This window comes from Girardinichthys multiradiatus, chromosome 8, assembly GCF_021462225.1.
Source record: "Girardinichthys multiradiatus isolate DD_20200921_A chromosome 8, DD_fGirMul_XY1, whole genome shotgun sequence".
In the NCBI taxonomy this organism is placed as follows: domain Eukaryota; kingdom Metazoa; phylum Chordata; class Actinopteri; order Cyprinodontiformes; family Goodeidae; genus Girardinichthys; species Girardinichthys multiradiatus.
Window position 1 is genome coordinate 17,303,429 of NC_061801.1, and position 24,980 is coordinate 17,328,408.

Below are 24,980 nucleotides of genomic sequence, written 5' to 3' on the forward strand. Positions count from 1 at the left end.
TCTTGTTCTTCTTTAAGCTGAAGATAGATCTTAATGATTTGGCTGTATGTTTGGATTCGCTAACTTGACATTTTGTAAATTGATAAAAATAAACAATTATCTTTGATATTTCTGAAAGCATTGTTTGTTTACAGTGACCCTCAACAATCAAAATTCTGGTAATGTCAGGACACCATAATCTCTACAAAACTACCAATTCTACTGATTGCGACTGTCTCAGAATATTTGACAGTTAATTATGATGTACCACATCTGACTTAGAGACTAAAGCTAGAGATATGGCACATATAATGAGTAGGAACTGACCATGTCCATCAACAGATCTTCTTCAAACAGAAGATATGCTGGAAGTGGATCTGGGGAACATTGCAGAGTAGTTCAGAAACCTAAGGATAGGGAGAGGCGTGCCGAAGAAGCCTGATGGAAGTGATGTGCTAGTAACCTCTCCTTCCCAGATAGGGCGAGGCATATTGTTGACTCCTGATTGAGTGAGGTGACTGTACCCTCTCCTTCCTATTAATGGGGAGCCATCCTAAAGATGTCTGGGGGAAGTGACCCAGTACTAATCTCTCCTTTGCAGATAGGGACAGGCATGCTGAAGATGCCTGATGGAAGTGATGTGCTGGTAACCTCTCCTTCCCAGATAGGGATATCTAAATAGTTATACCATAAATAGTGTGAAAGTGGGATTTAAGGATAATATCGAGTATATAGCGACAGGCATGTTCTTGACTCCTGATTGAATGAAGTGATTGTAATCGTTCTTAATATAAAGGGGGAGGCATCCTAAAGAAGTCTGGGGGAAGTGACCTACTAGTAATATCTTCTTGGCAGATAGGGACAGGCATGCTGAAGATGCCTGATGGAAGTGACGTGCTAGTAACCTCTCCTTCCAAGATAGCGACAGGCATGTTGTTGACTCCTGATTGAATGAGGTGATTGTAACCGTTCTTAATATAAAGGGGGAGGCATCCTAAAGAAGTCTGGGGGAAGTGACCTACTAGTAACCTCTCCTTTGCAGATAGGGACAGGCATGTTGAAGATGCCTGATGGAAGTGACGTTCTGGTAACCTCTCCTTCCAAGATAGGGGGAGGCATATTCTTGACTCCTGATTTAATGAGGTGATTGTAAACGTACATCTCTATGAAGGGGGAGATATCCTAAAAATGTCTGGGGGAAGTGACCCGTTAGTAATCTCTCTTTTGCAGATAGGGACAGGCATGCTGAAGATGCCTGATGGAAGTGACGTGCTGGTAACCTCTCCTTCCCAGATATGGATATCTAAATAGTCTTACCATATATAGTGTGGGATTAAAGGATAATGGTGAATATCTGAGTAAGGATAACATCAGGAATTAAACTAAGGTTGCTCAGATTGTGGTATGAAATACCAAATATTGGCTTGTATTGAGTTTGGCAATGTGCTTGTCAATCTGATCAGAACTGGAAGGATTTGCCTTCTTGAGGTGAGAATAGCAAACATAACAAGAAAGTCTTGCCAGGGAAATGGACATTTACAGTCATAACGAGTGAGAAACATACATGTGCTGTAGGCATACAGCCAAGAACCTGAATAGGGCCAATAGCGATGAAAGATTCAAAAAGAAATGAGCTGGAACCTTCGACAATCACAACTCTGGTAATGCCAGGACACCATAATCTCTACAAAACTACGACTTCTACTGATTGTGACTGTCTCAGAATATTTGACAGTTAATTATGACGTACCACATCTGACTTAGAGACTAAAGATGGAGATATGGCACATATAATGAGTAGGAACTGACCATGTCCATCAACAGATATTCTTCAATCAGAATATATGCTGAAAGTGGATCTGGGGAACATTGCAGAGTAGTTCAGAAACAACCTAAGGATAGGGAGAGGCATGCTGAAGATGCCTGATGGAAGTGATGTGCTTGTAACCTCTCCTTCCCAGATAGGGCGAGGCATATTGTTGACTCCTGATTGAGTGAGGTGATTGAAACCTTTGCTTCCTATAAAGGAGAAGGCATCCTAAAGATGTCTGGGGGAAGTGACCCAGTACTAATATCTCCTTTGCAGATAGGGACAGGCATGCTGAAGATGCCTGACGGAAGTGATGTGCTGGTAACCTCTCCTTCCCAGATAGGGATATCTAAATAGTCATACCATATATTGTGTGAAAGTGGGATTTAAGGATAATATCGAGCATATGAGTAAGAGTAACATGAAGAAATAAACCAAGGTAACTAAAATTATGGTATGAAATACCAAATATGGGGTTGTAATGAGTTTGGCAATGTGCTTGTCAATCAGGCCAGAACTGGAGGGATTTGGCTTATTGAGGTGAGAATAGCAAACATAATTATGGTGTGAAATACCTGGCAAGAAAGTCTTGTCAGGTAAATGGACATTTGCAGTCATCATGAGTGAGAAAAAGGCACATGCTGTAGGCATACAGCCAAGGACCCAAAGAGGGCCAATAGCGATGGAAGATTCATGGTTAAAGAAATGAGGTGGAACCATTAACAATCAGAATTCTGGTAATGCCAAGACACCATAATCTCTACAAAACTACAAATTGTACTGATTGCGACTATCTCAGAATACATGACATTACAGCACCACATCTGACCTGGAGAGTAAAGCAAGAGATATGGGTCATATAATGAGTAGGAACTGTACATGTCCATCATCAGCTCTTCTTCAAACAGAAGATATGCTGGAAGTGGATCTGGGGAACATTGCAGAGTGGTTCAGAAAGATATACAGGTCCTTCTCAAAATATTAGCATATTGTGATAAAGTTCATTATTTTCCATAATGTCATAATGAAAATTTTACATTCATATATTTTAGATTCATTGCACACTAACTGAAATATTTCAGGTCTTTCATTGTCTTAATATGGATGATTTTGGCATACAGCTCATGAAAACCCAAAATTCCTATCTCACAAAATTAGCATATTTCTTCCGACCAATAAAAGAAAAGTGTTTTTAATACAAAAAACGTCAACCTTCAAATAATCATGTACAGTTATGCACTCAATACTTGGTCGGGAATCCTTTTGCAGAAATGACTGCTTCAATGCGGCGTGGCATGGAGGCAATCAGCCTGTGGCACTGCTGAGGTCTTATGGAGGCCCAGGATGCTTCAATAGCGGCCTTTAGCTCATCCAGAGTGTTGGGTCTTGAGTCTCTCAACGTTCTCTTCACAATATCCCACAGATTCTCTATGGGGTTCAGGTCAGGTGAGTTGGCAGGCCAATTGAGCACAGTGATACCATGGTCAGTAAACCATTTACCAGTGGTTTTGGCACTGTGAGCAGGTGCCAGGTCGTGCTGAAAAATGAAATCTTCATCTCCATAAAGCTTTTCAGCAGATGGAAGCATGAAGTGCTCCAAAATCTCCTGATAGCTAGCTGCATTGACCCTGCCCTTGATAAAACACAGTGGACCAACACCAGCAGCTGACACGGCACCCCAGACCATCACTGACTGTGGGTACTTGACACTGGACTTCTGGCATTTTGGCATTTCCTTCTCCCCAGTCTTCCTCCAGACTCTGGCACCTTGATTTCCGAATGACATGCAGAATTTGCTTTCATCCGAAAAAAGTACTTTGGACCACTGAGCAACAGTCCAGTGCTGCTTCTCTGTAGCCCAGGTCTGGGGAATGCGGCACCTGTAGCCCATTTCCTGCACACGCCTGTGCACGGTGGCTCTGGATGTTTCTACTCCAGACTCAGTCCACTGCTTCCGCAGGTCCCCCGAGGTCTGGAATCGGCCCTTCTCCACAATCTTCCTCAGGGTCCGGTCACCTCTTCTCGTTGTGCAGCGTTTTCTGCCACACTTTTTCCTTCCCACAGACTTCCCACTGAGGTGCCTTGATACAGCACTCTGGGAACAGCCTATTCGTTCAGAAATTTCTTTCTGTGTCTTACCCTCTTGCTTTAGGGTGTCAATAGTGGCCTTCTGGACAGCAGTCAGGTTGGCAGTCTTACCCATGATTGGGGTTTTGAGTGATGAATCAGGCTGGGAGTTTTAAAGGCCTCAGGAATCTTTTGCAGGTGTTTAGAGTTAACTCATTGATTCAGATGATTAGGTTCATAGCTCGTTTAGAGACCCTTTTAATGATATGCTAATTTTGTGAGATAGGAATTTTGGGTTTTCATGAGCTGTATGCCAAAATCATCCGTATTAAGACAATAAAAGACCTGAAATATTTCAGTTAGTGTGCAATGAATCTAAAATATATGAATGTTAAATTTTCATCATGACATTATGGAAAATAATTAACTTTATCACAATATGCTAATTTTTTCAGAAGGACCTGTAGATAGGGATAGGCATGCTGAAGATGCCTGATGGAAGTGATGTGCTTGTAACCTCTCCTTCCAAGATAGGGGGAGGCATAATCTTGACTCCTAATTTAATGAGGTGATTGTAAACATTCCTCTCTATGAAGGAGGAGATATCCTAAAAATGTCTGGGGGAAGTGACCTGTTAGTAATCTCTCTTTTGCAGATAGGGACAGGCATGCTGAAGATGCCTGACGGAAGTGATGTGCTGGTAACCTCTCCTTCCCAGATAGGGATATCTAAATAGTCTCACCATATATAGTGTGGGATCGAAGGACAATGGTGAGTATCTGATTAAGGATAACATTAGAAATTAAACTAAGGTTGCTCAGATTGTGGTATGAAATACCAAATATTGGCTTGTATTGAGTTTGGCAATGTGCTTGTCAATCTGGTCAGAACTGGAAGGATTAGCCTTCTTGAGGTGAGAATAGCAAACATAACTAGAAACCTGCAAGCAGCTTTGAAGGCCCTCGCACCTCTCAGCGCAACTCGGGCTGTTGAGCGACCGCAGGAGCCTGGCATCGCCTCATACACGCCACATATGATGACACCGCGTCACTTCAACACGTCGCCAGTAGGTGGCACTTTGAGCAACATGTCATATGATCTTCGGTCATGCAGAGTTTCGGTCTGGCAAAAAGCATTCATAATTTGGAGTAAATCGGACCTTCCAGATGGAAGCTGCACTCACTTGTTTGTTTGTGGGCGGGGCTAAAACGACATCATCAATTGACTGTGTCAACATGTCCATCATTAAGTCATGATCATGTATACTACATTTCAAGTGGATCCGATGATGAATGAGGGAGATATAGCCCTTGAAGTGTCCTAGGGGGCGCTATTGATCCAAATTTAAATGTAATCCAATAGAGCTGTTTGGGGGCTGACATTGAGCAATTAGGCCACGCCCACCAGTTTTACGACTGGAAATCTTTAGGGGGCTGGACCAGTATCAATCCTATTGAGTTTGGTGGCGATCGGCTTAGAAATGTGGAAATAACAGGCAAACGTAAGGTCATGGCGTGATGTCTGTCCTCGCCACGCCGCCATGGCCACACCCTCCCGCCTAAAGTCTCTTTGTTCCAAACCAACTTAGACCATCTTGTTATCTGTCACTAGGGACAGTTTCGTGTTGATTAGGTACCGGGGGTCAAATTTGGACTTTCACAGTAAAACATGACACTTCCTGTTCTGAGGGGGCGGGGCTTAGATGACGGCAGGATGTGACCATTGAATATTGTTCAGGGCCAGATGTGGATCAATACCAGAATGTTTTGTGTGTCTGCAACTTTCCTTGTAAGAGCTATAACAATTTCAATGTTTTTGGCGAGTCGACAAACTTTAAGGCCTAGCTCCGCCCCCTCAGCATGCTCAAAAACTCACAATTTTGATAACTTTAGATCCCCCATCCCTTCTGAGCAAACTGACCAAATTTCAAGCTGATCGATCAAAATTTGTAGTAGGAGTTCGATCAAATACGAAGGCTGTAAACAGCAAAAATGGGGTCAAAATGGAAACTTGAATCCAAGATGGCCGACTTCCTCTTTATTTTAGGACGTGGGTGCAAGAGAGTTTTAGCTAAGTCTTGGGGAGTTCTACAAGAGTTCCAAATTTCATAACTGTACGATAAACTAAGGTCAATGCGGAGGCTTTTTTGAAGATTTCAGGGGGGCGCTGTTGAGCCATTTTTATTGCGACTTTCGTGAAACCCTTAAAATACGTAAATATTCACCACGACCGATGGCTCCGCCAAATTTGCAGACTTTTTGAATATGTTAAAGCCGCGAAAAAGGCGATTCATTTCTTGCCTGAATAATAATAATAAACATTTGAATTACAATAGGCCTTCGCAGCTGCTTTGCTGCTCGGGCCTAATTAAAGCTGTAAGGAGCACTGAAGGCCCTCGCACCTCAGCGCAACTCGGCCTGTGCAGCGATCGTGGGACCCTGGTATTGCCGGCTGCACGTCACCAACGAAGCCGCCGTTCAATTCCACATTTCGCCTCTAGGTGGCGCTTTGAGCAACATGTCATGATCTTCACTGCATAATTCTGGTCTGGCGAGAAGTATTCAAAATTTGGGGGAAATCCGACCTTCCAGATGGAAGCTACCCTCATTTGTTTATTAGTCGGCGGGGCTAAAGTGATGACTGTTTCAACATGTCCATTATTAACTCATGATCATATATACTACATTTCAAGTAGATCTGATGATGTATGAGGGAGATAGAGCACCTGAAATATCCTAGGGGGCGCTGTTGATCCAAATTCCAATGTTATCCAATAGAGTTGTTTAGGGGCTGACAAAGATCAACCATATTCAGTTTGGAGCAAATCGGACCTTCCTGATGGACACTATACTCATTTGTTTATTAGTGGGCGGGGCTAAAATGGTGTCATCAATTGACTTTGTCAACATGTCCATCATTAACTCATGATCATGTATAATACATTTCAAGTGGATCCGATGATGTATGAGGGAGATATAACCCTTGAAGTGTCCTAGGGGGCGCTATTGATCCAAATTTAAATGTAATCCAATAGAGCTGTTTGGGAGTTGACAAAAACCAACCCTATTTACTTTGGAGTAAATTGGATCATGCATGTGTAATTTACAGCCCAACGTATGGCCGTGGCATGACATCATAATTCGCCACGCCATCATATCCACACCCTCCAGCTAAAGCAGTTAGTACTGGCGACTGTCTTAGACCATCATGTTATCTGTTACTTGGGACAGTTTCACATTGATTAGGTGAAGAATATCAAAAACGAACTCTCTAAAGGAAAACGTGATACTTCCTGTTCTTAGGGTGTGGGGCTTTGATGATGTCAGCATCTGATCAGTGAATATTGTTCAGGGCCAGAGGCAGATCAATCTCAGAAGGTTTCAGGTCTCTGTGACTTTCCTTGTAGGACCTATATCAATTTCGTCTTTTATGGCAAGAAGTCATATTTTGAGGCGTGGCCACGCCCACACGCTTTCATGTATCAAAAGGCTTTTGATAACTTTTAATCCCCAATGCCTTAACTGCTTATTGACCAAATATGAAGCCGGTAGCTCAAAATCCCTAGGAGGAGTTCGTTAAAGTTAGACATGTGTGAAAAGTGAAAAACGTCCAAAAATGACACTTTGACCCAAAATGGCCGACTTCCTGTTAGTTTTAGGGCATACCCCCAAGAGACTTTTTTTCATGACTTGGGGAGATCTAGCTATGCACTAAATTTCAACTTTCAAGGACTTACCAGTTGGCCTATCTCATTTTAGGGGGCGCTGTAGAGCCGTTTGGCCATTTTCAATTCCATTAAAAACCTTAAATTTCACTAGGGGGACAATTTTGGGTAAAGTTTGGTGAGTTTTTGAATATGTTTAGGCCCCCAAAAAGGAAATTCATTTGCTCGGAGAAAAATAATAAACATTTGCATTACAATAGGCCTTCGCAGCGCTTAGCTGCTCGGGCCTAATGAATCAAACATTTGGGGTAGGGGTTTTATGCATGAACAATTCAGACTTGGCGTGTCCACCACACTGTTTGCATCCCAAGTAAAGAAATGCACAAAGCCTCAAAATAAATTTTATCCTGCTAAATGAGCCAATAAACAACCATTTTGAGTTTACTGGTAGAGTCCATCATGTTGTCTTTAAAATCTTCTTGTACTTAAAATAACTAATGATGTGAAGATGTCTGACAAGATTGCCAGGGCCTTTGGAAGAGAAACCAGAATTACAGATTCTCTACCATATGTAACAGTGGGCATTTCCCATGTAGTACAGCCTTTGTTTCACTCCAGAATCTCCTGGAGGGTTTGTGATGTGACAAAGAAAGCTTTTCTGTAACGTCACTCAACAATTTGCATTGAGTATTATAGTTGTTATGGAGACTTGGTCACCCCAAAATGCAATTTTTTGGACATTGTCGATATTTTTTTTTACATTCCTTGAAATACTACTCAGTATGCTTGGAAAGATAAATATGGATCCTGGTCCAGGCCAAATTGGCCAGATAAATCAGTATTATGTCATATTGATACTCTAAAGAAGCAAAAATTAATGTGTTATTCATCAGAAGAGTGTAGAAACTGATCAGCTCAAAAAAGTAACCTACAAATGAAAACAAATCTTCAGTTATATTTATTTTAAAAGGACACCAATAATTTTGCTACCTATGATTTTGTTAAGAAGAATTATTTATCATAATATTATAATATAATTATTATTTATTATAATAAATGTACTCAAATTAATTCAATTCAATTCAATTCAAATATACTTTATTAATCCCAAAGGGGAATTAAATGGCTGGTTTTACTGTGTGGAAATTTCCCTACAGTGATAGCATATGCATTTATTTTAAATGTTTGTACACATCTTCACCAGAGGTGCAAATAAATGCCTACTGATGTATTTTGAGTCATATGGGGGAAAATGCTAGAAGTTGTAGAAATTATTAATAGCTCTCCAGCTCTGGGAATTTATTTGCAATGCCTGAAAATGTCACAACATATTGACATTGCAGCCCTGACTTGAAATACTGTACTTTTGCAGTATTTGATTCTGTTATCAGTACTGGAAATAAGCTGGTAATTTTTGTGTCTGAAGCGTACTCTCAGAACAGCTTACTGTTATATGAAGTTGATATATAAAAAGTACTTGGCTTAGTAAAAATGGACCTTGGCGTTTTGCAATTAGGTTTTTTATTACACCACACAAACTCTAGACAGCAACTAATGTTTGTTTCTACTCTGCACCCAACCAAGACACATATTCTGCAAAAAACACTTCTGCTTTGGCTTGCTGCAATCTTCGGTGGTCTGGCTGTAGCTTTCCTTTGTTGTGGCTGGTACATCAGCAAGAGGGCTCTGCTCTTCCTGTTTGATGGTGGATTTCAAGCTTGGCCCTGTTATGGGTCTCCCGCCATCTCTGTTCCTTAAGAGAAATCTGTTTTCTGTGGGAGCAGGCTGACCCAACTGTTCACAGGGTGGCCGGTCTATCTGTGGTAGTTGAAGCAAGTTCTTGTCAGAATCCATTGGCTGGTCTGCACTGTTGAATAAAGGCATGCATAATTAATAGAAATGGCAAGAGTAAAGCTGTCTACAATCAAACCACTCTGTACTTTTCCAATAAAGCATATTTAACATTTTTATCTGTGATCATGAAAAACAACCATTATTACTAATAACGTCTATCTTACACTTTATTAGGTCTTAGTACCAGGTTGGGCCAATTTTAGCCTTCAAAACAGGCATATACAATGTGTCTAAACATGCTTCAGAGATTTTGATCCATATTGACATGATAGCATCACGCAGTTGTTGCAGATACAGGTCCTTCTCAAAATATTAGCATATTGTGATAAAGTTCATTATTTTCCATAATGTCATGATGAAAATTTAACATTCATGTATTTTAGATTCATTGCACACTAACTGAAATATTTCAGGTCTTTTATTGTCTTAATACGGATGATTTTGGCATACAGCTCATGAAAACCCAAAATTCCTATCTCACAAAATTAGCATATCATTAAAAGGGTCTCTAAACGAGCTATGAACCTAATCATCTGAATCAACGAGTTAACTCTAAACACCTGCAAAAGATTCCTGAGGCCTTTAAAACTCCCAGCCTGGTTCATCACTCAAAACCCCAATCATGGGTAAGACTGCCGACCTGACTGCTGTCCAGAAGGCCACTATTGACACCCTCAAGCAAGAGGGTAAGACACAGAAAGAAATTTCTGAACGAATAGGCTGTTCCCAGAGTGCTGTATCAAGGCACCTCAGTGGGAAGTCTGTGGGAAGGAAAAAGTGTGGCAGAAAACGCTGCACAACGAGAAGAGGTGACCAGACCCTGAGGAAGATTGTGGAGAAGGGCCGATTCCAGACCTTGGGGGAGCGGCGGAAGCAGTGGACTGAGTCTGGAGTAGAAACATCCAGAGCCACCGTGCACAGGCGTGTGCAGGAAATGGGCTACAGGTGCCGCATTCCCCAGGTCAAGCCACTTTTGAACCAGAAACAGCGGCAGAAGCGCCTGACCTGGGCTACAGAGAAGCAGCACTGGACTGTTGCTCAGTGGTCCAAAGTACTTTTTTCGGATGAAAGCAAATTCTGCATGTCATTCGGAAATCAAGGTGCCAGAGTCTGGAGGAAGACTGGGGAGAAGGAAATACCAAAATGCCAGAAGTCCAGTGTCAAGTACCCACAGTCAGTGATGGTCTGGGGTGCCGTGTCAGCTGGTGGTGTTGGTCCACTGTGTTTTATCAAGGGCAGGGTCAATGCAGCTAGCTATCAGGAGATTTTGGAGCACTTCATGCTTCCATCTGCTGAAAAGCTTTAAGGAGATGAAGATTTCATTTTTCAGCACGACCTGGCACCTGCTCACAGTGCCAAAACCACTGGTAAATGATTTACTGACCATGGTATCACTGTGCTCAATTGGCCTGCCAACTCTCCTGACCTGAACCCCATAGAGAATCTGTGGGATATTGTGAAGAAAACGTTGAGAGACTCAAGACCCAACACTCTGGATGAGCTAAAGGCCGCTATCGAAGCATCCTGGGCCTCCATAAGACCTCAGCAGTGCCACAGGCTGATTGCCTCCATGCCACGCCGCATAGAAGCAATTATTTCTGCCAAAGGATTCCCGACCAAGTATTGAGTGCATAACTGTACATGATTATTTGAAGGTTGACGTTTTTTGTATTAAAAACACTTTTCTTTTATTGGTCGGATGAAATATGCTAATTTTGTGAGATAAGAATGTTGGCTTTTCATGAGCTGTATGCCACAATCATCCGTATTAAGACAATAAAAGACCTGAAATATTTCAGTTAGTGTGCAATGAATCTAAAATATATGAATGTTAAATTTTCATCATGACATTATGGAAAATAATGAACTTTATCACAATATGCTAATATTTTGAGAAGGACCTGTATGTGGGCTACACATCCATGCTGTAGATCTCCCATTCCACAACATCCAGGGTCTGGTGGCTGTGGAGGCCACTGGAAACTCATTGTCATGTTGAAGAGACCAGTTTGAGAGGATTAAAGCTATGTGACATGATGCGGGATGGCCATAAAGGGATGGACATAGTGACCAACACTACTCAGGTAGCCCGTGACATTTGAATAATGCTCAGTTTGTATTATAGGGACCTAAAGTGTGTCAAGGAAGTATTCCCACACCATCACACCACCACCAGACCGCAAATGTTATGCAAGGAAGGACGGATCGATACTTAATTTTTCTTTTTGCTAAATTCATATCCTACCATCTGATTGTTGCAGATCAAATCAAGACTAATGAAACCGGGCAACATTTTTCCAAGCCACATTTTTCCCCTCACTTTCTACTTCTTGGCTGTCAACAAGGGCACCCGGTGTGATCTTCTGTTGCTGTAGAGCCATTGCCTTCAAGGTTCAATGGGTTGCTCATTCAGAGATGGTATTCCACATACATTGATTGTAATAAGTACTGTGACCAAGGGCCCATTACCTTTCTATCATCTCATACCAGTCTGCCTAGATTCCACTGACCTTTGGCATCAACGAGTCATTTTCATCCCCACATCTGCCCCTCAGTGGATATTTTCTCTTTTTGGAACCATTCTATGTAAACCCAAGAACTATTTTTCTGTTAACATCTCAGCCTATGAGGTAGCAACAACCATGCCACATTCAAAGTTGCTTAAATCTTATCTCTTTCCCATTCTAATGCTAAGTTTGTCTGGAAGCCTAAATGCATTGAGTTGCTGCCATGTGATTAACTGATTTTCTACTTGGGTTAACAAGCAAAACAACAGATGTAACTAATACAGTGCCCAGTGAATGTATATAATCTTACCAGGTTTGCAGTGGCACTAACATGTCAAATGTACATCTCCTTTCTTGGAGTAGATTGACCACACAGTTGAAAACTTTCTTTTCCTGGTTTGTGCTGGTGGGATGTGCCATGGTTGTGGAAGAACCAGCGTCTTTGTTGGTGTTAGTTTCCTGTCCCAGTGCAGTGATAGATAGAAGACAGGAGCTGCTGCGGTTGCAACAATTCCTGATAATAAAGGAATGGTTTAGGATGCCTTTGGGAGTAATCCTCTTCTCTGGATCCCACTGAAGCATTGCCTTAATTAGTGTTATACAATTCTTCCTCTCTTCTGTTGCAGCCAGTTCTTCAAACTTCAGATGACTCTTATTTAAAAAGAAAACAGCACAAATTCATCAGAGAGATTGTAAAGACTATCCATGATGCCCATTGTTGCTGTAGCAAATTAAAGGCTTACCATTCTTGCTCGATGCCAAAAACGAGCCTTGTAGGACTTTCTGTTTGTCAGTTGTTGATCCTTTCTCCAGTATTCTGCAGGTGTCTGCGAAAAGGGTTGTCTTTAAAATACAACTTGTATGTGCAAAGGTAGGAATGTTAAATTGACCACTGTACATCAACTGAAAGAAAAAAAATGTAATTTGACCTGATTTAATAAAAGGCATTTGGGCTATCTTTGTAGTATTATTGTTATGTTCTTTAAACCAACTTTTCAAGAAATAACAAAGGAAACTCATTTGCCGTCTAGGAATTCTAAACACATGGAGATCATTGTTCGTTGTACCTTCAGTACCCACTGGTTGGAGACTGTCCGTTTAAAATACTGTGCTGATTTCCTGCCAGCATTAACTAGATGGTCTGGTGGTGGTCCCAGAAGATCAACTATGTAGCACAGCTTAAAACAAAGAACCAAATATACATTTTTGGGTTTAACAATTAGAATGAAAGAACATCTATCATTGCAAATTAAGTTCTAATAAACTTAGGAATGGGCTGGTATGAGATTCTTGTGGTATGATAACCTTAAGTAAAAAAAACAAGGTTTAACAGTATTATGGCATCTACACAAACATTCTAAATAAAAACATAACACACAGCCTAATTTCATTTATATAAAAAAGGAAAGCAGTAATAGGTTTCAAAGTAAACATGTTTATTGCTGTAGCATAAACCAATGCTTGGAATGCTAAGACTCCTTGCTGTCCTGCATACTTCAAATGGCCTGCTGGATGCCATTATTTAAACAAAATTACGTTTTACTTAATAACAAATTAAAGCATCTTTCTCAGAACAATAAGTTGGCCTCAAAATAATGAATGTAATTTTCAGAAATTACAAACTGCTTCATTCTTCTTATTTTGATAGAAGATAATCATGAAGGTTGAAAATGGTCAACCTTCATTATTTTCTTTTAAATAAATGAATCCATGATTGATCCCTGTAAGATTCAATAACAAATTTAGATGAAAATAGTGGGTGTGATTGGTTCAAGTAGACCTGCTGGTCCAGGTCCAGGCAGAAGGACAAGTCCCAGTCGAAGATCTATTCTGAGCTGAGCTCTCAGAAAGCTTTCATCAATCAGAGAAGCTGGACCCAAACAGGTTAACTATAGGTCACCTTGTTGGACTGTGGTTCCCATAATTGTTTGTTTTGATTCCTTTTTTAATTTGTCTATTTTGAGTGAAGTTCTGCTAAGTGAATAGTCAAGACCCTTCACACATGCAAATCTTAAGCAAAAGAAACAACCACTGCTGTCCTATCTGAAAGTGATCTTGGTGTCCAAGAGAAGCAGAGCTGTTGTCTGCATCCAGGTCTGTCTCTAAGCCAAAGAGAGAGTCACAAAAGGGAGCCGCATGGCTGTAGAGATGCAGGCCGTCACATGAGGAGCAGATACAGCACATGTCTGACCCAAAAATGTATTTTCCTCGTCCTTGGGAGATAATGAATGGGATATGATTGTACCGTTTATCATGACTGTAAAAATTGTATTATGGTGATAAGATTTTAATTTTTAATGAGATAAAATCTAATTGATGGTGTTTGCAAATGGCCACTACATAATTGAGCTGATGTGTCGTGAGGTAGTTTATTTGATAATAGGTATGTTTTTTTAAGAATAGTTTTCATTTTTGTGAAGCTTTAACTGCAGTAACATGTTTTTACAGTCCTTTTTTAATATGTTTTTATTGTCACTTTTATTCTTATTGCAATAAATATAAAAACAAATCTTGCCTCCTTAGATTAAAATTAGGTAATAAAACTGCTTATTAGAATGTCAGCTGTCTTCATCTTGATACCTGAGAGTCAAACAAATTTTGGAGAACATTTAGTTCTGTAGTCAACTTAACTCTTAAAAGATAAGCATTTGTCTTTAGATTTACTTTGCTCATGAAAGAATGTGTAATCGATTAATTTGTCTTACAGATTGCAATTTATGTCCATCTTAAATCTTTTTATTCTCTACAATCATTGGTGAAATGTTAGATTTTCCAAATTTTTTATAAATAATATTCATGAAAATGAAGTCCACTTTTCATCTTTACGGGTAAAGAATCAAAAGTTTAATGGAAAAGTGCAAGTCATGCTTAATATAAAGGAAATTGTAGTAATTAGTCAGGAGACTGATTTAATTTTAGATTACAAACCACATTAAAGTTTTCTAAAATTGATTGGTAGTTCCAATATTGTGCAATATTGCTAGCTTTATATATTCCCCTTTACTTTTGTTTTCCAAATAGCAATAGAGTCATGAGTAGTTTTTGCAAATGTAATTTGTGAGCAAGGGAAAAGTGTAGTTACCATCTTCAAGCCAGGTGACCAGTAGTGCACAGCAACAGGTGAGGGAGAGGCAGTACCCTCTGTTTATGTACTCAATACACCTCTGATATCTACTGTTTATAACTGTGAACTAATTTATAACTGTTTAAAACCTTTATACCAGTAACCAAGCCAATAGCTTCAGAAACTTACTTCTCTCTCCACCAGACTTGACTAATGCTGACAAATTAAGCACTAAAAAAGGCAAATTAAAGCTAAATGGGAACTGTATAAAAATAATACCTATACTGGCATTTCTAAGGAACAATTTGCTACGTAAACTGATTATTTATATCGTGTGAATGTAATTTTGAGCAAAGAAACTGTCCAAGTACAGTTAATTACTCACAGTTTCATATTCACTTTCCCCTGGGAAAAGTGCACAGTTTAAAAGCATCTTTCCCATCACACATCCCAGTGACCAGATGTCCACAGCTGTAGAATATGGGAGCCCCAATATGAGTTCGGGAGCCCTTAAAATAAGAAAAGTTGTCATTATTCAGGAGAGACTGTAACATGTTTACAATACTGCATCACTATTAAGCACGTATTCAATGAAGTGCAGGTTCATTGAAACAAGTCAACTGTTTAGTGAAAAACAAAACATTTCTTCAGATTTTACTTATAAAAAAGACATTGATTGATTGTCTGATTTGCTTGATGGGGGAAGACGGCCAGGCCAAAGTCAATCAGCTTGACCTTCAATGGTTTTCTCTTTTGATTCACCACCATGATGTTGTTTGTTTTCAGGTCACAGTGGATGATGCCAAAATTCTCCAGTGCGTGTAAAGCTACAGCCAACTGGAAACATTATCACAAATAGTAAAAGTGAAATTAAAGTGGAATCAAGTTCTACATTGAATTATCACTTTTTAGATTTGTTGTTTTTTTCTTTTTAGTTGATGCCATACTTGCTGTATAACTGTTCCAATGTCTTGTAAATCCATTGGTGTCTTTCTTTTTTTAAAGTAGTCATGTAGAGTGATGTCACACATGTCAAACACCAGACAGGAGTTTGAGCTGGAGCTGTGGTGAAACTTGATGATGTTATGCTGATCCAAGTTGTACTTCATGAGAAAGTTCATCATGGCTGCCTGCAACGACATAAAATATCCACACGTTTTGTCTCTGATTTTCTTAGCGTTCACAGTATCACTTATCACTAGCGTCTTACCTCATGGTTCAACTTGTTTTTCCTTTTGGCAAACTTCACAGCCACATTTTTGTGTGTGTGTCTGTCTAAGCATTTGAGGACAACTGCGGAGCCTCCTTCTCCCAGATATTTAAGGATTTCGTATCTGTGTGGCAGTGGATTTAGAGCCTCTACACCAGGGTCAGGTAAAGGTGTACAACATTTGTTCCCCATTGTGGATGGTGTTTCAGGCAGCTGGAAAAGTCAAACAGATGCTGAAATTATAAGTACACAACAACTTTAAAAATAGTGATAATAAGAATAAACAAATAAATTAATTACCAGCCACCTGCAGCTTGAACATTACAGGTTGGGTGCTTGAATCAGTTAATTTGTCGGTTAACAGATACATTTAAGGAACATTTCAAACTGATTTTTCAAAAAATACGCAATGCCAAATAAGTTCTCACTTCTATAGAACTGTGGTTAGTGTTTTTTCAAAAACCCACAAGGTCCTTGCAATAATAGGTCAATGTAAATATGGCTTTAAAAGCGTTCAATTAGGTCTGTCTGAGGAATTAATCTTAACTTTGGGGAACATGTTTAAAAACAGTTTAACAATTTTATAGGCAAATGCTGTAAAAGCAGAGCTCTTTTGCTTTTTTTGATTTTGAACATTTTGCGTCATAGGCCTATTGATGCTGGCTGCATATGGATACTGATGTTTATTTAGTTTCTTATTTTGTTAAATAAAAGACCGAATTAATTGTAAATAATATTTGACACATTGAACCCTGCATATATATAAAAAAAATCTGTCTGCATTTGTTGTGCTACATTGTTTGAAATTATATATAGGATCGAAAGAAAGTCAAACAGATGCTGAAATTATAAATACACAACAACTTTAAAAATAGTGATAATAAGAATAAACAAATAAATTAATTACCAGCCACCTGCAGCTTGAACATTACAGGTTGGGTGCTTGAATCAGTTAATTTGTCGGTTAACAGATACATTTAAGGAACATTTCAAACTGATTTTTCAAAAAATACGCAATGCCAAATAAGTTCTCACTTCTATAGAACTGTGGTTAGTGTTTTTTCAAAAATCCACAAGGTCCTTGCAATAATAGGTCAATGTAAATATGGCTTTAAAAGCGTTCAATTAGGTCTGTCTGAGGAATTAATCTTAACTTTGGGGAACATGTTTAAAAACAGTTGAATAATTTTATAGGCAAATGCTGTAAAAGCAGAGCTCTTTTGCTTATTTTTGATTTTGAACATTTTGCGTCATAGGCCTATTGATGCTGGCAGCATATGGATACTGATGTTTATTTAGTTTCTTATTTTGTTAAATAAAAGACCGAATTAATTATAAATAATATTTGACACATTGAACCCTGCATGTATATAAAAAAAAATCTGTCTGCATTTGTTGTGCTACATTGCCAAGTGTTTCCGGGTCGCTGTGACCTCCGTAAGCTCCGCCCTGTCCGCCATCCTTCTCTCTCTGCCCCGGGAGCAGGACAGATCCTCAGGTTTCAAACATGCTGTCACTTCGGCTCGCAGCGGCTCTTGCTCGCAACTTACCACGAAGAGCTGGATTTGTAAGCACCCCTAACTTATTCCTGCTGTGCTTTTCTTTAACCCGGACATGTAATATGGGGTATTTTCACACAAACTCGCCGCTGTTCCGTCGTCTTTAGATTGGAGGACACAGAGCCCTTCACATTCCGAGTCCCCTCTGTTGATATTATGCTACATATGAAAGAGCTTTAGGATATTGCAACATGTTACTGACAGTGTTTAAATGATAGGTTTGTGTTCTGGACTTATAACTTTTAGCAGAGGTGTGTAAGCGATTCTGTTGCGATGACGGCTGAATAATTATATGAAAGGCTCGTTAGGGTCGGCTCTCCTTTAGCTAGCTAGCGCAGCAGTGGATCTAAAAGTCTACCTTGTCCAGATTTTTAGGTAGAAACTACAATATACTGTGGACTTTCACCCCTTAAGACAAAACTTTACACATTTTACTCCAGTCCTGCTGCGAAATCATGATGACTGAGGGCTTTTTCTGTGTTAACCTAACAACCAGAAGTAATCAACCAGGGTTTTCACATGATTGGGTATTAATTGTAGTGGAAAATCTGATCGCTCCTTTTTATACTATTTACGTTTTAGGCTTATGTCAAAGTTAAAGGGACAATTTTATTATATTTATACTGTTTAGATTTTGTTACCTTTTCAATGTCTGAGTCAGATCAGCCAAAAGTCGAGCTTGTATTAAATACTCACGTCACAAAAATCTACTTTCTCTATTTATAGAAATAAATAATAACCTGTCCTAGCAGCTTAGGCACATACAGGTCCTTCTCAAAATATTAGCATATTGTGATAAAGTTCATTATTTTCCATAATGTCATGATGAAAATTTAACATTCATATATTTTAGATTCATTGCACACTAACTGAAATATTTCAGGTCTTTTATTGTCTTAATACGGATGATTTTGGCATACAGCTCATGAAAACCCAAAATTCCTATCTCACAAAATTAGCATATTTCATCCGACCAATAAAAGAAAAGTGTTTTTAATACAAAAAACGTCAACCTTCAAATAATCATGTACAGTTATGCACTCAATACTTGGTCGGGAATCTTTTTGCAGAAATGACTGCTTCAATGCGGCGTGGCATGGAGGCAATCAGCCTGTGGCACTGCTGAGGTCTTATGGAGGCCCAGGATGCTTCGATAGCGGCCTTTAGCTCATCCAGAGTGTTGGGTCTTGAGTCTCTCAATGTTCTCTTCACAATATCCCACAGATTCTCTATGGGGTTCAGGTCAGGAGAGTTGGCAGGCCAATTGAGCACAGTGATACCATGGTCAGTAAACCATTTACCAGTGGTTTTGGCACTGTGAGCAGGTGCCAGGTCGTGCTGAAAAATGAAATCTTCATCTCCATAAAGCTTTTCAGCAGATGGAAGCATGAAGTGCTCCAAAATCTCCTGATAGCTAGCTGCATTGACCCTGCCCTTGATAAAACACAGTGGACCAACAACAGCAGCTGACACGGCACCCCAGACCATCACTGACTGTGGGTACTTGACACTGGACTTCTGGCATTTTGGCATTTCCTTCTCCCCAGTCTTCCTCCAGACTCTGGCACCTTGATTTCTGAATGACATGCAGAATTTGCTTTCATCCGAAAAAAGTACTTTGGACCACTGAGCAACAGTCCAGTGCTGCTTCTCTGTAGCCCAGGTCAGGCGCTTCTGCCGCTGTTTCTGGTTCAAAAGTGGCTTGACCTGGGGAATGCGGCACCTGTAGCCCATTTCCTGCACACGCCTGTGCACGGTGGTTCTGGATGTTTCTACTCCAGACTCAGTCCACTGTTTCCGCAGGTCCCCCAAGGTCTGGAATCGGCCCTTCTCCACAATCTTCCTCAGGGTCCGGTCACCTCTTCTCGTTGTGCAGCGTTTTCTGTCACACTTTTTCCTTCCCACAGACTTCCCACTGAGGTGCCTTGATACAGCATTCTGGGAACAGCCTATGCGGTCAGAAATTTCTTTCTGTGTCTTACCTTCTTGCTTGAGGGTGTCAATAGTGGCCTTCTGGACAGCAGTCAGGTCGGCAGTCTTACCCATGATTGGGGTTTTGAGTGATGAACCAGGCTGGGAGTTTTAAAGGCCTCAGGAATCTTTTGCAGGTGTTTAGAGTTAACTCGTTGATTCAGATGATTAGGTTCATAGCTCGTTTAGAGACCCTTTCAATGATATGTTAATTTTGTGAGATAGGAATTTTGGGTTTTCATGAGCTGTATGCCAAAATCATCCGTATTAAGACAATAAAAGACCTGAAATATTTTAGTTAGTGTGCAATGAATCTAAAATATATGAATGTTAAATTTTCATCATGACATTATGGAAAATAATGAACTTTATCACAATATGCTAATATTTCGAGAAGGACCTGTAGAGTGAAGTGGTTGCTTCAAGAGACATTGGCCCTGTTGAACTTTTGTGCCTCTATGGGGCCGTATTGTGGTTCAGGCAGCAAATTGGACAGCCCAAAGCCATTTCAAATGCATAAAGATGGGTTGGAAGAGCAAGTGAAACATGGACATCCCTGACAAACAAAACAAAAGCAATGAAAGCAGCAGTAATGATAACAACCAGAAGCCAGGCACTGGCCTTAATGAAAATTTCAAGGGATGGTAACCGTTAGTAGTAATATTGGGGTTCCTAATTGACACATACATTTAAAAGAAATGCTTAATATTATCTAATTGGTTAGTATTTAAAACATAGAAGCAATATTTTTCCCTAAACCTGCTTAAATAATTGATTATTTCAGTTATATTAATGTTACCTCTAATATTTACTGAGTGCCTGTGTTTTTTGTGACCAGGAATATTTCAAACAGCCAAAATGTTTAGTTTGAAGCTAGCGAAAATGTGTATAAGCCTCCTTTCAGCAAGCTGATTGGCAGTGCACAACAATTCTTCATTTATGGACTGTTGTGTACCCTTTAGGTTCCACATGAGGACTGTCTTGTGTTTTTCCGCATTCAGAAATATTTCTAGACAGCTGAAGTTGTTTGCTTATTTTATGCGATGGAAAATTGTAGTACCCTTCCTAAAATCAACTAGCTGGCAGAGTGAAGCAACATCTAAGGAAGGGGGAAGTGCTACTTAACTCAAATACATCCAGGGAAAACTCGGGTCACTTCCTGCATGTTCTAGCATCTCATTAAAATTATTTTAAACCGTAGGAAAAGCATAATGGACACTTTTTGCAGTTTTGAAACCTAACTTCAACACCTTCAAACAGATAACCAGCTTATGCTGGCTGACTATAAATATCTAATTCCTTTTTTATTTCTTTCTGTGCTAAAGGTATCTAAGAATGTTGCTGCAGCATGTGTTGGAGCAAAGAATCTGCACACTGCCCAGCCATGGCTTCAGAAAACAGGTCTGTGTCACAAAGCTGATCTAGGTCTTCATGGATTCTTATCTTTACCTATTTGTATTCATCAAATAATTGTTTTGTATCATTTATGCCATAAAGGCACAGCTGAAGTGTCATCCATTTTGGAGGAGAAGATCATGGGAGCTGACATCAGCGCTGATTTAGAGGAGACTGGCCGTGTGCTGTCCATTGGTGACGGTATTGCCAGAGTCTACGGCCTTAGGAACGTGCAGGCCGAGGAGATGGTGGAGTTCTCCTCTGGTCTGAAGGTGAAAACCATAAATGCAGTTGTTAGCCTGGAGAAATTTTATTGTGTTCACTTGATAAACAAAGTCAATCTTTTGTTCTAAGTGTTGAACCTTTGCACCAGTTTTTGATACATCTGGTTTTTTTTGGGTTTTAGGTGACAGCTGTTCAAATCAAATATTCTATTTTCCAGGGTATGTCTCTGAACTTGGAGCCTGACAATGTTGGTGTTGTGGTGTTTGGTAATGACAAGCTCATCAAAGAGGGTGACATCGTCAAAAGAACTGGTGCTATCGTCGACGTGCCTGTTGGTGAAGAGCTCCTCGGCAGAGTTGTTGATGCTCTGGGAAATGCAATTGATGGGAAGGTAATTTTGAGTTGTCGTCTTTAGGAGTTATTCTAATAATAGTTCTCCAAATTCTTAGAAGTTAAAAGCAACAGAGTGACTTTGTTGATTCTCCGTCTTCTCCCAAGGGCCCTCTTGGCTCCAAGATCCGTAGACGCGTGGGGCTAAAGGCCCCTGGCATCATCCCCCGTATCTCTGTGAGGGAGCCCATGCAGACTGGCATCAAAGCTGTGGACAGTTTGGTCCCCATCGGCCGTGGACAGCGTGAGCTCATCATCGGAGACAGGCAGACAGGGTAAGAGGATGCTGCTCAAACACAATATGTTAGCACACAGCAGGTGATGTTATTTGCAGTGTTTTTTGAAATGCCCTTGCAGCAGTTGATGTTGGATTTGTGGTTCCACATATCTTTAAATTTCATTGATAAGTTTTAATTTCCTACTGCTGTGATTTACCAATTTAAGGGCTACAGGAGCTGTTCGCCATCCAGTTTTATATATTTTGTCACTATTCAGAGGAAGTTGCTCAAATGTAAACAAATCTGACCATATATATTTTTCATCTCTTTTGGTAGGCAGTAAATTAGATGGTGCATTGAAAAAGTATGTCAAACTCTTAAATACTCTAATTTTTTGTGAAGGTACAACCACAAACTTCAGAGTATTTTACTTGGGTTTAATGTGATACTCGGCCATAAAGTTGCACGTAATCGTGAAGTAAAAAAAAAAATAGTTATGCATGCTAAAGTTTTCTGTTATTTTGTCCTATTTGTTGTTATATTGCTTCAAAATAAAAATAATATATTGTCAAAGTGGCAGGCATGTTCTGTAAGAGAAATGGTACAAACTCTCAATCCATTTTAATTCCAGGTTGGGAGGCAACAAAAAATAGAAAGGGGAATACTTTTACAAGGCAATGTGTATCATGCTGGTTTAGTAAGGAACACATCAATAAAAGTGCAAACACGAGAGCCATATTTTCGCTGTCAGCTAATGTATCCACACTTGCGTTGCAGCAAAACTGCCATCGCAATTGACACGATAATCAACCAGAAACGCTTCAACGATGGAACTGATGAGAAGAAGAAGCTCTACTGCATCTATGTTGCTATTGGCCAGAAGAGATCCACTGTGGCTCAGCTGGTTAAGAGGCTAACTGATGCTGAAGCCATGAAGTATACCATCGTGGTCTCTGCCACTGCCTCTGACGCCGCTCCTCTGCAGTACCTGGCTCCCTACTCTGGCTGCTCCATGGGGGAGTACTTCAGAGACAACGGCAAGCATGCCCTCATCATCTACGATGATCTCTCCAAGCAGGTGAAACTTCCATCTCCTGTTGGAGGTGTTTGAAAAGCATAGATTTCAGGTTCTGGAAGTTATGTGAAAATGACAGGCAATTAATCAAACCTCGGTGATCATCTTTGCAGGCTGTCGCCTACCGTCAGATGTCCTTGCTGCTTCGCCGTCCACCCGGTCGTGAGGCCTACCCTGGAGATGTCTTTTACTTGCATGAACGACAACTTCGGCGGCGGCTCCCTCACCGCCCTTCCTGTCATCGAGACACAGGCTGGAGACGTGTCGGCCTACATTCCAACAAACGTCATCTCCATCACAGATGGACAGGCGAGCTGCTGATTTATCATGCTTGATGCTGATATGGCCAGTTTTGAACTGTTCCTTAAATGCAATTTCCTCACACAGATCTTCTTGGAGACGGAGCTGTTCTACAAAGGTATTCGTCCGGCCATCAACGTCGGTCTGTCGGTGTCACGTGTTGGATCTGCTGCCCAGACCAGGGCCATGAAGCAGGTCAGTCCTTGCTGAGATCTTCTCACTTCAAATGTTTCACTTTAACTAACCTTTGGCTGTCTTTCATTAGGTGGCTGGAACAATGAAGCTCGAGCTGGCCCAGTACCGTGAGGTGGCTGCCTTCGCTCAGTTTGGCTCCGATCTGGACGCCGCCACGCAGCAACTGCTGAACCGTGGTGTTCGTCTGACCGAACTCCTTAAACAGGGACAGTACTGTGAGTGTTAGTTGCTAGTTGTAGCTGGTTTTCATGCGAATGAGTTCATTTTCAACTCAAATTGCTTGTATCTTTCAGCTCCAATGGCTATTGAAGAACAGGTAGCAGTCATTTATGCCGGTGTGAGAGGCCACCTGGACAAGATGGAGCCAAGCAAGATCACTAAGTTTGAAAAGGCTTTCCTGCAGCACATATTGAGCCAGCAACAAGACCTGCTGGCAGCTATAAGGTAAGTAAAAACATTAAATATTGTATTTTCTTCTTGTGTGGAATGTGTTGTAATAGATTTGCTCTTCTTTGCAGGGTTGATGGGAAAATATCTGAAGCTTCTGATGCTAAACTCAAGCAAATTGTCTTGAATTTCCTCTCCAGCTTTGAGTAAAGTGATGTTTATTTGGTTTCCTGACTTTGTTTGCGTTGTAAAGCATTTGTCACACGTTCGGTAAACTTGAGAAAAAAAAAATGTAAGGCACTTGACTTTTAATGTACCGTTATCTCCTAAAGCAGAATAAAGCGTTCTAAGTCACATTGGCAAATTTTTGCAGTACTTATGTTTTTTTCCCTATTGATTTTTTTTCTACACAATTACATAGGGTTAGGGTGAGATTCCCAATGATATATTGATTGATGTTATTAAGGGTGTGAGAGAGATTCAATTTTTAGATGTAATTCTTGATGAAAATACCAACTGGAAACCACACGAGTAATTTAAAGATGAAAATGTCAAAGAGAATTGTATTATTGCAAAAGTAAAAGACTCATTGAATGATGATGTTTTGTTTACTTTATATAATTCACTGATTCTTCCTCGTTTGACTTATTGTGGAGAAGTTTGGAGGAATGCTTGTGAAACATCTACTAGTTCCTTTTCTGTTTTCCAAAAAACAGCTGAAAGTGCAGAGATCCACTGAATCCACTGTTTCCTATTTTAAAGTTGATGACATTTTATGACTTGGACTGTCGAATTTGGCAAGTTACATTTAAAATGTATAATATATCAGAAAATGTGCGAAGATTTATTGAAAGAAATCATGTTTATACAGGTCCTTCTCAAAATATTAGCATATTGTGATAAAGTTCATTATTTTCCATAATGTCATGATGAAAATTTAACATTCATATATTTTAGATTCATTGCACACTAACTGAAATATTTCAGGTCTTTTATTGTCTTAATACGGATGATTTTGGCATACAGCTCATGAAAACCCAAAATTCCTATCTCACAAAATTAGCATATCATTAAAAGGGTCTCTAAACGAGCTATGAACCTAATCATCTG

The 24,980-nt window shown here is 40.0% G+C and overlaps 2 protein-coding genes across 3 annotated transcripts; one reads left to right on the forward strand and one right to left on the reverse strand.

The window, feature by feature from the left end:
• Positions 1–9,024: 9,024 nt before the first annotated feature.
• LOC124873129 (homeodomain-interacting protein kinase 1-like) lies at positions 9,025–17,109 on the reverse strand. 2 transcript variants are annotated; one of them, XM_047373653.1, is made up of 9 exons: positions 17,063–17,109; positions 16,156–16,368; positions 15,893–16,075; positions 15,604–15,782; positions 15,331–15,454; positions 12,949–13,059; positions 12,625–12,708; positions 12,192–12,532; positions 9,025–9,387 (listed from the first exon to the last, which is right to left on the reverse strand). In XM_047373653.1, exons 2-9 carry the CDS (start codon positions 16,345–16,347, stop codon positions 9,072–9,074), a joined length of 1,530 nt encoding a protein of 509 aa, XP_047229609.1. In that variant the 5' UTR covers positions 16,348–16,368; positions 17,063–17,109; the 3' UTR covers positions 9,025–9,071. The 2 variants fall into 2 exon arrangements, with proteins under 2 accessions (XP_047229609.1, XP_047229608.1); XM_047373652.1 differs by lacking the exon at positions 17,063–17,109 and adding an exon at positions 16,456–16,589.
• A 459-nt stretch (positions 17,110–17,568) lies between these two features.
• On the forward strand, positions 17,569–24,234 carry atp5fa1 (ATP synthase F1 subunit alpha). Its single transcript, XM_047373651.1, is given in 12 exon segments — positions 17,569–17,722; positions 21,011–21,086; positions 21,183–21,352; positions 21,523–21,696; positions 21,804–21,970; positions 22,691–22,991; positions 23,102–23,184; positions 23,186–23,297; positions 23,376–23,483; positions 23,554–23,698; positions 23,777–23,927; positions 24,002–24,234. Coding segments are annotated over 12 exon segments (1,626 nt in total). The 5' UTR covers positions 17,569–17,662; the 3' UTR covers positions 24,081–24,234.
• Positions 24,235–24,980: the final 746 nt, after the last annotated feature.

Bases quoted from the DNA above. Each gene is read 5' to 3' on its own strand.
- LOC124873129 (XM_047373653.1), bottom strand. From the start codon at position 16,347: ATGGGGAACAAATGTTGTACACCTTTACCTGACCCTGGTGTAGAGGCT. The intron at 16,076-16,155 runs GTAAGACGCTAG...ATGTCGTTGCAG, and splicing joins AAAACAAGTTGAACCATGAG to GCAGCCATGATGAACTTTCT. The intron at 13,060-15,330 runs GTGAGTAATTAA...CTTTGTTTTAAG, and splicing joins GGGAAAGTGAATATGAAACT to CTGTGCTACATAGTTGATCT.